General features: G+C 34.8%; 1 protein-coding gene across 1 annotated transcript; it reads left to right on the top strand.

Annotated features, from left to right (window-relative positions):
* The first annotated feature begins 355 nt into the window (after positions 1-355).
* AGG2 (G-protein gamma subunit 2) lies at positions 356-11,304 on the top strand. The gene is made up of 4 exons (XM_028251504.2): positions 356-853; positions 10,580-10,632; positions 10,734-10,778; positions 10,876-11,304. Exons 1-4 carry the CDS (start codon positions 722-724, stop codon positions 10,958-10,960), a joined length of 315 nt encoding a protein of 104 aa, XP_028107305.1. The 5' UTR covers positions 356-721; the 3' UTR covers positions 10,961-11,304.
* Positions 11,305-11,968: the final 664 nt, after the last annotated feature.

Genomic DNA, 11,968 nt, shown 5'->3' on the forward strand with positions numbered 1-11,968 from the left:
ATTAAATCATGAAGTCCGAATTTAAAGTATCAAGATCAAATCGTTGATTGAAAAAATTAAATCAAATCAAATCATTGAAAAAATAAAATCAAACCATAAAGTTTAGCATGAATCCAACTGAATTGTAATTTTTTTTGATAGTTTTTCTAAATCCAAAAAAACAAAAGAAAAATATTTGAAAATTTTATAAATCTTTCGCAATTTAACTCATAATAATATAATTTAATAAGTGTCGATTTTTAGTTATTTAAATACTCAGTGATATGTGATCCACTATTCTTATCACAGTATTGTAAATGTATTTATGAATATAAAATGTGAGTCTCCAATATTGTTTCAAAAAAAAAATCCAATAAAAATATTAAAAATATAAAAAAACTGGACCCCACAACCATACCTCCTCTCTCTCCTCTCAAGTGGAAAAAGGCTGCAAACCCAAAACCATCAACTGGAAGAAAGTGTGAACCCTTTCTCTCTCTCTCTCTCTCTCTCTCTCAGTTTCAGCTTTTGAGTCAGATCCCTGGACTAGATTCTGTTACCATTCTCACAATGGAGATTATAGTCAGTACATGCCTGTTCTCACTCACTCACTTCTCACCATCATGATGTTGTGATTCTTATTTAGGGTTTTGTCTCTGACCTTTGCACGGACCTGTATACACACATAGACATACATATAGATAGATAGATAGATAGAAAGATAGAATTTTTGAGTTTGTATATGCAGAGAGATATGCAATCCGAATCTGGAAACCAGCAGGCTCCATCGGTGGCTGCAGCGACTGATACGCGAGGGAAGCATCGGATTTCGGCTGAATTGAAGCGTCTTGAGCAGGAAATTAGGTCCTTGGAGGTTAGTTCTCTTTGTACTTTGATGGATTTTTTTTTTCTTTGAAGTGTTTTGAATTTGGGTTTTTATTTTTTGTTGTTGATTGTTTGGTTTATCAAGTTTAATGCTCCTGATTGATGGGTTTTTTTAAGGAAAAGTGGTAATCTTGAAGTGGATTGTGCATTGTTTAGAATCCTGAAATAGCTTCCAGGGATTATTCTTCAAATTCTCTGATAATTAGACTGTGTTTGTTTAACTCTGGGTTGTCATTCATATACAATTTTCGCTATTTGGGGGGGGAGGGGGGGGTGGGTATGTGGGTGTCGCCTCCTTTGATGCCTTTTTTGAATTAATTTTTACTTAAAAATATATATATATATATAATAATAATAAAATAATAATAAATAAATAAAAAACCTTTGAAGGTTTGGGTGAAGTCAATTATGTATCTGCTTTCAAAATTAAGGTTTTGTACCATGCTTAGGATTGGGGTTTTAAGGGTAAAAATGAAGGCTTTGGGTATGAAGTGCAAGATTAGGTCTGTACCATGTCTCTGTACCCTGTCTAGGACCCTCTTTAACACCCTAAATTGACAGGACAGGACCAACATTTGGTAATGGCCGTTGTAAGGGTAGAGTTTTTGAGTATCCCATCATATTGAATGGTTCTGCTTGGTGTTACTGCTAAGCTTTTGAACCTTTTGCTGGATCAGTATGTATGATGATGCAGTTGCTTGTGCTAATGTGAGAATCTTGTAGTAACTGCTTATGGTTGCTCCTTGAATGGTGTTAGTGGGTGCCAAGTGACCCTTCAGTGATGCTAATTTTGGGCGAGGATTAACGCTGATGTTGAATGAGATTATGCGTTAACTGCGTTTTTGTCGTTTACTTCTGTAATGGTTAGTATTCGTTGTACTCATGTCCTTTCATCTTGGTAACTCTGGACTCATGCACGTGCCCTGAGAACCATTCTACCATTTATCTAATTTTGTTTTTAAAGTTACATTCATGTTGAATGATAATTAATGAAGTGTTAATCAGAGCAAGCAACAAAAGTTGCCTATTTTGTGAAGAGGGTGCCCTTGTATGGTAAGGAATTTGAAACAAAATATACGTGGGGAAGTGTAAATCACGTAACTCTGGACTCATGCATGTGGCCTGGTAACTTTAAGTCTTGTCTTTAGGTTTTTCTTCTTGATGCGATTTTAGCTTGAGGTAATTTTCAACGTGTAGCCCTTTAAAGCCTCGTAAAGCCGTGGTTTGATCATATAGTTTTAATTACTTAGATTTAATAACAAAGTAGTCAAAAAAGTTATTATGGCTAACATAAGGGATAGTGTTATTAAAAGTGCGCCTAGGCCCAAGTCCTATCTAGGCCTAAGGTTTACGCCTTGTAGTGTTCCAGGCCAGGAGATTTCGATAAGGCTCGCCTAGGTGTGCGCCTAGGCCCAAGTCCTGTCTAGGCCCAAGGATTGCGCCTTATAGTGTTTCAGGCCAGGTGACTGTGATAAGACACTTGACTGACCAAGGCTTGCTTCTTGAGGGCTTTTTTTTATTGTTACTTTAATTGGTTTTGTTTAAAATCTGACCATTGATTTAATATGGTACAGCTACAGAAGATCCTTATTCTTATTACTAAGGGTGGGCGTGGATCGGTTGCGGCCACTGAACCTCTAATCTGCCATCCGTCCGCCAGATTGGCGGATTGGAGCAAATCAATCCGCATCCGTCTGCCAATCCGGCGGATGCGGATGCGGATGCGGATTGGCGGATGGATACAAATCGGTTTGGCGGTTGAAAATTTTATAAATTTTCCACATACAAAAAAAAAACAATGAAATTAATAATGGTTTCCTTTCCGTTAAAGATTTTACTGGAAACATGTTGAATCAAGATTAGTTAAAAAAGAATATAATCTATGAACAAGATTAGTTAAAAAAGAAAGAAATGGGTTGGGCAATTTTCAAAACCTGGGCAATGAAAATAATGAATAACAGTGTATTGGAATGTTCACAAAACCTGGGCAATGAAAATAATGAATAACAGTGTATTGGAATAACAATGTATTGGAATGTTCACAAAACCTAGGCAAAATAATGAATAACAGTGTATTGGAATGTTCACAAAACCTGAGCAATGCAAACTTACACATAACTTGGGCACTTAACGTACTAGTCGCTTTAAGTTCATAAAAAAATACTCATATGCCTATGTAATTTGAATAACAGTGTAAGTAACTGGGCAATTTTCATCATCCAAAAAAAATACTTATCATCTAAAACCTGGGCAATTTTCACATCTATGCAAGTAACATAACATAACAGTGTACTTCCTCAAACATTGTATGAAAAATTAAGCATCCAAACCAAGTTACATTATAGTTATCCAAACATTGTGCATCCAAGTTATAGTCATGCAAAGTTCAAAAAACAAACAAGTTACATTACAGTCATCCAAAACGTTGTATATCCAACAAACATTGTGCGTCCAAACTAAAACCATAGTATTACAGATACAGTCATCCAAAAAAAAAAGCAAAAAAGTTGTTCATTTCCTTCAACCAAACCATGAGCCATCTAAACCTGCATATCAAAAAAATAAAATTATTTAATAAGGAAAATACTAAAAAGTTTTAAACTTTAAAGACGTAAACATATGTTAACAACATTTAATCAAGGGGAAGTATTTTTTACCAATGATATTAAATTTCAATAATATTACTCTCCGGACATGAGCTTGAACAAGAACTTGATTCTGAAACTACTACACATAACACAAGAAAATCATGTGAATTGAAAATAATGAATTTGAATAATACAAAATAAATAAAATTTAAAACAAAATAAATTATTGAATGTATTACTCGAATTATATTGTTGTTCAAATTCTTCAACATCATTCATTGCTTCTCGAAGGCATATTGGAATGTTACTTTGGAGCCAATTTTGTGTACAAACAAGAACCTCCACCATCTTTGGAGCAAGTGAACTCCGAAATGGATCAAGTATACGACCTCTTGTACTAAAAGCCAACTTAGAAGCAACAGTGGAAACAGGCATTGCCAACACATCTCGTGCTATAAGTGATAATACTCTATACTTTGTTGCACTAACCTTCCACCCCTCCAAGATGTCAAATTGAGCATTCTTCCCACCTTTCTCAATATCACCCAAGTACTTGTCCAATTCCGACATACTCCCACTACTAGAAAATTGCCCCTCCAAAAATGAGTTAAATTGAGAGTTCACAAGAGAATGTGGGTCATTTTCATCTATCACGATATCTATTGTTTCATTTACATTGGAGGCATGCACATTTGTTGAATCAAGTGCAGCATAATGATCATACAATTTACTCAAACAATTTTTCACCTTCTCTAACATTTCTTTCACTTTCACAACATCTCCACCAAAAATTGTTGAAAAATAAAATTGCAAGTATATCATTTTTCTTCGAGGGTTAAGAACAACCGCAATGTACAAAAGGAGATTGATTGTATCCCCATTTCCCCAATACTTGTCAAACTTCTCTTTCATTTTCTTTGCCATTGAAGACAAAATAGGATCATTGTCTTTTATTAATTGTCCAATCATATTTTCAATGACAAAAATTTCAGTGTAGAATGTATTTGAAGTAACAAATAAAGAGCCAGAAAATCTCTTTGTTGCATTGTAGAACATTCTAAGAAATTTCAAAAACACCCTACAATTATCCCAATCCTCGGCGGTAGGCATCTCTCTCCTCTCACCCCCTTCATTATCCAAAAAGTAGTGTTTATAATTGTAGTCCTCCTTACCCATTCTTTGAAAAGCACTTTCAAATTTTTCTGTCGCCTCCAACATAAGATATGTAGAATTCCACTGTGTTGGCACATCTAGGCAAAAGAGACTCTTACTCTCAATTTTCAAACTTTCCACATAAAAGAGTCAAGACGGTTTGGAGAAGACCTCACATACCTTACTGCATGCCTCACATTCGCTGTACAAGACTCAAGATCCTTCAATCCATCACTAACAATGAGATTTAGAATATGTGCACAACAACGCATATGTAAAAATTCATAGCCCAAGACAGTTCCCTTCCACAATTTTGTGGTTCGTTTCAAGAAGCTAATGGCTAGATTATTGGAACTCGCATTATCAACAGTTAAGGTGAAAAGGCCATCAATGTCCCACTCTTTTAAGAGTGCCTCAATTTTTTTACCAAGTGTTTCTCCTTTGTGGTCTTCAACTTGACAAAAATTTATGATTCTCTTTTGCAACTTCCAATCATCATCAATGAAATGTGCAGTTAGACACATATAACACAAATTTTGTATAAAAGTCCATGTGTCTGTGGTAAAGCAAATTCTACGCGTCTTCACAATTTTCTTCAACCTCTCTCTTTCATTAGTGTATATGTCTACAATGTCCTTAGCAACAGTATATCGAGATGGGATCTTGAACTTGGGCTGCATGACATTACAAAACCTCTTAAAACCAATCCCATCCACAAATCTAAAGGGCAATTCATCAATTACTATCATCTCGGCAAGATGCCTCCTAGCAACTTCTATGGAAAATGGCGTAACCACAACATCAACAACACCCTCACCATCACCACCAACTTCTCTAGGTTGAAATCCCAATGTTTGTTGCCCATGAGTGTCCCTATATGGATACTTTGTACAATTTTTCAAATGACTTAACAAATTACTTGTTCCGTGACTCTTAAAGCCTGCCATATATTCTTTCTTACAATACTTGCACATAGCCCTATCTTTCCCATCAATACCGTTAATCTTTTCAAAATGATCCCATGCCTTTGATGTTGTTCTCCCACTACTACTAGTTTTGGCCAAGGGTGGTCTACGAGGGAGAGCATTAGATTGGGTAGATGGGTCAATAGAAGATAATTCGGGCTCAACATTAGGACTCAGAAAAAAAATTTATTCACTTGGAGGATCCATGACCAAAAGATTATCAAATAAACTGCCAACAACCAATAAAAAATCATTCAAAATATGTTTTTCAAATCCATATTCTTTTTAAACAAACAACCATTAGACTCTTTGTCTATGTTTGAACATGTTAAATGGCATATGAAGATAAAAGAAGGATATTAAGACAGATTCAGAAGTGGCATATCAGTAAGATAAAATAAGTAAGATGAATCAAAGTTTAATGTTCACTGACTAATGAGATTAGTTTAAACTGACTAAATTAAACTGAATTACAGTAAGTTTAGGCTTGGTTTGGGGTACACTAAATAATACAAAAAGTCAAAAAGTCACTATCCTATTTAAGTCGCATCATCTTATTTAAATCACATCACCTCTCTAACACATCACATCAAACCCAACCCAAACCCAACCCATATAAGTCAATAAGTCAAAAAGTGCACTTTTTTAGAACATCCCAAACCAACCTTTAATGTTCATTGACTAATGTTCAGTTTGATTAGTTTAATGTTCACTGACTAAATTAAACTAAATTACAGAACAGATTAGTTCACTGACTAAATTACAGAACAGAACTAAGTTTAATGTTTACTAATATATTATGAATCAAAGTTTAACCTTTGAAACTTTAAACAAATTATGAATCAAAGGATTGAAGAAGGATCACTAATTTAATGTGAATCAAATTATGAATCAAAACAGATTGTGAATCAAATTATGAATCAAAGTTTGAACAGAACATATAACAAGAAAAATAGATTGTGAATTAGGGCAAAATGAATCAAAACAGATTGTTATCTGTTCTGTTTTCTTGTTATATATTGTGAATCATAATTTGAACTTCATAATTGTGAATCATAATTTGTTATCTGATAACCAAACAGATTGTTTAAAATAGAACAAATTAATTCCAGATTGTGAACAGATTAAAACAGATTCTGAATCAAAACAGATTCTATGAAGTCCCTCAGAAAATCCACTGCAGAAGCATATAACAAGAAAAATAAATCAAACCTCTCTGTGGTTTTCTCTCTGTATTCCTTTCTCTGTGTGTAGAACCCTTAACAGTTAACACTGTGTCAATCAATCTAACCACGTCTCTAGTTTTAGAACTGGAACAAAACAAAATAATAATAATAATAGATTAGACTCTAAAAGATTAGAACTGGAACCATGTTTTGTGATTTTGTACTCATAATTTATCCATTAACAAAACCTACTCATAATCTATTTCGTTTAGAAAATTATTCACAAAACCTATTGATATGCCTAATTTATAAAATTATTCACAAAACCTACTCATAATTTATTTTGTTTAGAACTTCAAGTTTAGAACTGGAACCAAAAAAAAACCAACTAAGACTCAGAAGAAGAGAAGAAGAAGAAGAAGAAGAAGGAGAGAGAGAGAGAGAGAGAGGTACCTCAGTTACATTACAGTCAGTGTAGTAGATCGATCAATCCAACCATCTCTTTCGTTTTAGAACTGGAACAAAAAAAAAAAACACAAATTAGACTCAGAAGAAGAGAAGAAAAGAAAAGAAGAGGAAAGCAGAAGAAGATGAGAAGAAGAGGAAAGCAGAGAGAGAGAGAGAGAGAGAGAGAGATATACCTCAGTCAGTAGTGTAGATCGATCGCCGATGCCGTGTAGATCGATCGCCGACGCCGTGTAGATCGTCCGACGATGGGTAGGGTAGAGAGAGAGAGAGAGAGAGAGAGAATGTCTGTCTATCTGTCGAAAATTAGGGCAAAATGAGGCATATCAGCCAAAAATAAATAAATAAATAACCAATGATTGGTCGGGACGGGTCGATTGACTAAAATGGCGGATTACCCGCCACCCGAACCCGAAAAAATGCCATAAACTAGGCCTGCACCCGCCCGCCACGTGGCACGCATCCATCCGTTGCTTGTCGGGTCGAGGTGGCGGGTCGTTGGATCCGCTACACAGCCCTAACAGATGCCAATACGTTGGGCATTCAACCCCAAATCAATGATAGAAGAAAAATTAGCCCTAATTCCTAATCTCCAAAAAGCACTATTTAACATTTCATTTTGTTTATGTTGTACCATAAATTATTTAATTATATTATTATTATTTTTTTTTTTTTTTTTTTTTCCGTACAAGGTGCGCCTCACTTCAGTGAAGCTTGCGCCACACCTTGCGCCTTGAGCCTAGGCCCCAGGAGACCTTGGCGCCTTGGTACGCCTATCGTCTTTAATAACAATCATTACAAAAAGTTTCCAAGGGACACCAACCATAGTTTGAGTGTTGAAATACAGTTCCGAAAATCTGCATCGGTAACTCATGAAAATTGAAGTTATGGAACTTTTTTATATAGCTTCCATGTTTTCAGCTTCTTTTTTATAAACCTCTAAAATCAATTGCTAGTTATAATTACTCCTCCATTTGTATTGCTTGAATTAAAGTTGCCATTGCATTTCTCCGACAGTGAACTAGGTCGGATTTATGTTATGGTTTTGTATTATTTTCCAATGAAAATAAACAATATATGAAGAAAAAGATAAAATCCACTACACGATGTGTGCTGCAATTAGGAAGAAGTCAAAATAGCAGACAAAATACAGATAAGAGAAGACACTAGCTACCATCTGCACTGCACAAATAAAAACTTGGACTTCAGTTCATGCGTTACTTGCAGATATGTAGTGGCTGCAGCTGGGACTTAGTTATCCCCTTTTCTCTTTTTGTTCTCAATTAAGAAACTTCTAGTTGAAATGACTTTTGTTTCAAGTTTCCATGCTTACTGTTACCAATGATTTTCTCAGTTTATTTTCTATTGGCATGTGTTGCGGTATATTTCCTGTCTTTAAAGACAAGCTTACCATTTATATCCAAAACAAAAGTTTAAAATGTTTCCTTTCTTTTCTTTTCTTTTCTTTTCTTTTTTTTTTAATTATTATTTTTTTTATGGGGCCACCATCCAAGTGTTATGTATATGCATTTATGGTAAGATAAGTCGCCAACCTTGACTTTCGAATTCATTCGTAACAATGTCATTTATTGAAATAGATTCACTTGCACATTAGTGCACTGTTTTTCTTTAAAATTTATTGGAACATATATGTGCATTGCCAAGTAAGAAACAACACACTTCTACTGATTTTGCCACAGTACATTTGATGCCTCTTTGTTCTCTTTTTTAGATTTTATTATTTATAATTAGATTTGCATGAACGAATTTACATGGGATGGTATTCATGATTAGGTATATATGGGATTTCATTTCATTTGATTCAAGGAAAATATAAAAACATTTAGCAATAAAAGGTTAAATTACAACAACAGCAAACAAACAAAAATATAAAGAAAAAAGTACTTGAAAAGGTAACAGGGATTAGATGCAAGTATGTTATTCAGTATTTTCATGTGACGAAATATAGTCTATTAAAACTAGCTAGGACAGGGAACTTGGTTTGTGTTTTGCTAAAAATGGTTACTACATAAGGTTTAACTACCTAAAAATGGTATGAATCTCTGATGGAAATTTTAGGACTAATCAAAGCCAAGAAGTTACAGATTTAACTACCTATATAAACTAAGAAAGGGACCAATAATCATATAAGAAAGCAATAAAAAAAATGGCTTCCATAAATCCAAATGGAGGCTAGGTACAAAGGTTTAATCTGGACAAAATGTCACCAATGCAGCTGTATGGTTAATCCAAAGTGTCTGGATTTGGGCTAGATCAGTGGATTATGATAGCAGTGAACTTTTAACCCCTCCCGAAGATGGTGGAAGCTTATGCTGTGACCCTAACTCTATGTGCATAAAGTGATTGCAATCTGGCTCAAGTCCTCATCTTCAAGCTTTGTTTTCCCGAGTTTTTAGTATTGTGCCAATCAATAGCTCTTTTGGCATATTTAGAGATATATGTAAGACTATAATCAGCATTGGTCCCTACATCAGCATATGTTACCATATTGATAGTTTGTCTACTCATAATTACTTATTTGGAGATGGTGTAAACTGTGCTGGCAACATATATGTCAACAAAAAGTAGGCCCAAACTGTAATATGAGGTTTGGAATTGAATGAGTAGTATTAAGAGACTATGTTATGTCTTTCAGATGGATGCAGTCCACTGAATGGAACGGAGGACTTGGATTTGAGAGGAAGCCTGACATGGGGAATGATGAATTGTGTATCAAACTTGTCTTGGCAAGTATGCATTCATATTGGTTTGTCTCACATCTCAGTTTATTCAGACTGGTTGGTCCACAAAAATTATGTAGGTACAGATTAGGAAAATTAATGGCCTAAATATTAAGAAATACTCAGAAGCATGTTTCCAATATGTTTTAGTTGGTGATATTTGTCATAGGAAGTGCTCAGTTTTCCTTTTAAAGCTATTCTGTGTTATTTGATTTCCAGATAGCTCTCTCTCATAATAAATAAAGCCCCCAGCAAAACAAGGGAGAAAAGAGCCTGTTGACCAAGTTTTGTAGTATGTCAGTAGAAAAGTTTTGTGAAATTTATCAGCCTAGAGCTTTGAATTTCCTGCTGAAAGAACAGATTTGGGTAGTTATCTTTTTAAATTGACTTCAATGGGAAATCTTAGTTTCACATCTTGGGAGTATACTCTAGTTTTGAAATAACCTGTAAGTTTTTTTTTTTTCTTGGAAAAAGTTCATCCTGGAGTCAAGTGCTGCATCAGAAAGCATTCATATCATTGTAACCATGTAATGGAGTTTTAGATGGGATGCAACAATGACATGGATTTTTCTGTTACACGGTTCAAATTTGAGTAGTATTTTCAGATAACATTTTCTTTAACAAAACGCTTGATACAGGAAGAGCTGGAACAACTTGAAAAAATTGAGAAGGCCTCGGCTGCGTGCAAGGAGTAAGTACAAAACAGTATTTTTGAGTACTCAAATGATGTGTAACTCAATACTAATAGAACCATTATCAATTTGCTTATTGTGTCTTACTTTGTGCCACCAGAATGCTGATTATTGTGGATACAAAACCAGACCCATTACTTCCAGTGTAATTTCTCTTTTCTACCGCAATATTTGTTTTGCTAAATTTATCCCTATTCAACCTCGGTAGTGTCTGAAAATGTTTTCTTGGTTTGATTTTTCAGAACAACTGGCCCAACAAACCCTTCCTGGGATCGGTGGTTTGAAGGACCCCAAGATTCAGAGGGTTGCAGATGCTGGATACTGTGACAGATGTTCAATTGTGAGATTCGACTTTCGTTAGCATTTGTTAGAGGCAACAAGTATTGGTAGCTTACAAACATGTTACAGTTTTTATTAGAGAGAAATACCTTGATCTTGGCAAAGGTCAAATGAAATGATGCTCCTTCGTGCAGAAACTTCTAGGTTTTTTTGCCCCCCCTCACCTTTTAGGAATTGATAATGAAAGACATGTTCAAATTTGCAAGCAATGCCCTTATTATTTGTAGTTGTTGTTGACTGTTGCATTACAGATGTGGTGCTCCTTTGTACAGAAGATGGATTTTTTTATATTGTTACAAATTAAAGTAAGAAACTTTTTTTTATCAGACAAACGGAAAAACAGCTTTGTTTATCTGATGTGAGGTTTTGTGGAAGGACTAGGAAATCTTGGCATACCCACTTTTTCTTTTTCTTTTTTTGGTGAATAAGTCATAAGCACGCCCACATTACAGAATTATGAAACAGTTGTTCACGAGGTGGATTTTAATTTTTTTTGTGAGTCTCATACTTTCATCAGAAAGTTGTGTCGAATTTTGTGATTGGTTTGTGTTGATTATGGAAAGTGAAAAAGTTTGTTTGTGGTTCCGCTGATTGACGATGGTAAGAGTTGATTGCCGTCCCACGTAACAGATTGATAGAAAGCAGCTTTTTAAGTTGAATCTGAATGCAGAAATAACATTTTAGTGAGACAGTCTCAAAATAATTACACTATGCATGGAAAGTTTTTAGGTGCACTAAAAACACGAGCATCTCACCCATATTATGACTTGCACCTCATATAGAATAGATTTGCACCTCTTATGAAAATGATATTATTTTACTATTGTCAAACTGATTTGAGATTACCCCCATTCCGAATTTGCTAAATTTGAAGTTTCAAGTTGGGAGTGAAGTTACAAAGTTTAATTATTTGCTCAAAATTGAAAGGTTTAGAATTTGTTACCTCTATGCTTTATATTTTTCGCTTCCAAAAAGATTCTGACCAATCTCCTAGGT

Source organism: Camellia sinensis, chromosome 7, assembly GCF_055761805.1.
Source record: "Camellia sinensis isolate YWXY chromosome 7, ASM5576180v1, whole genome shotgun sequence".
In the NCBI taxonomy this organism is placed as follows: domain Eukaryota; kingdom Viridiplantae; phylum Streptophyta; class Magnoliopsida; order Ericales; family Theaceae; genus Camellia; species Camellia sinensis.

What these genes read in the sequence shown, in the direction of transcription:
- AGG2 (XM_028251504.2), top strand. Translation starts at nt 722, where the DNA reads ATGCAGAGAGATATGCAATCCGAATCTGGAAACCAGCAGGCTCCATCG. An exon ending in GCCTCGGCTGCGTGCAAGGA is followed by an intron (nt 10,633 to 10,733) that starts GTAAGTACAAAA and finishes TTGTGCCACCAG; the next exon opens with AATGCTGATTATTGTGGATA. An exon ending in CCAGACCCATTACTTCCAGT is followed by an intron (nt 10,779 to 10,875) that starts GTAATTTCTCTT and finishes TTGATTTTTCAG; the next exon opens with AACAACTGGCCCAACAAACC.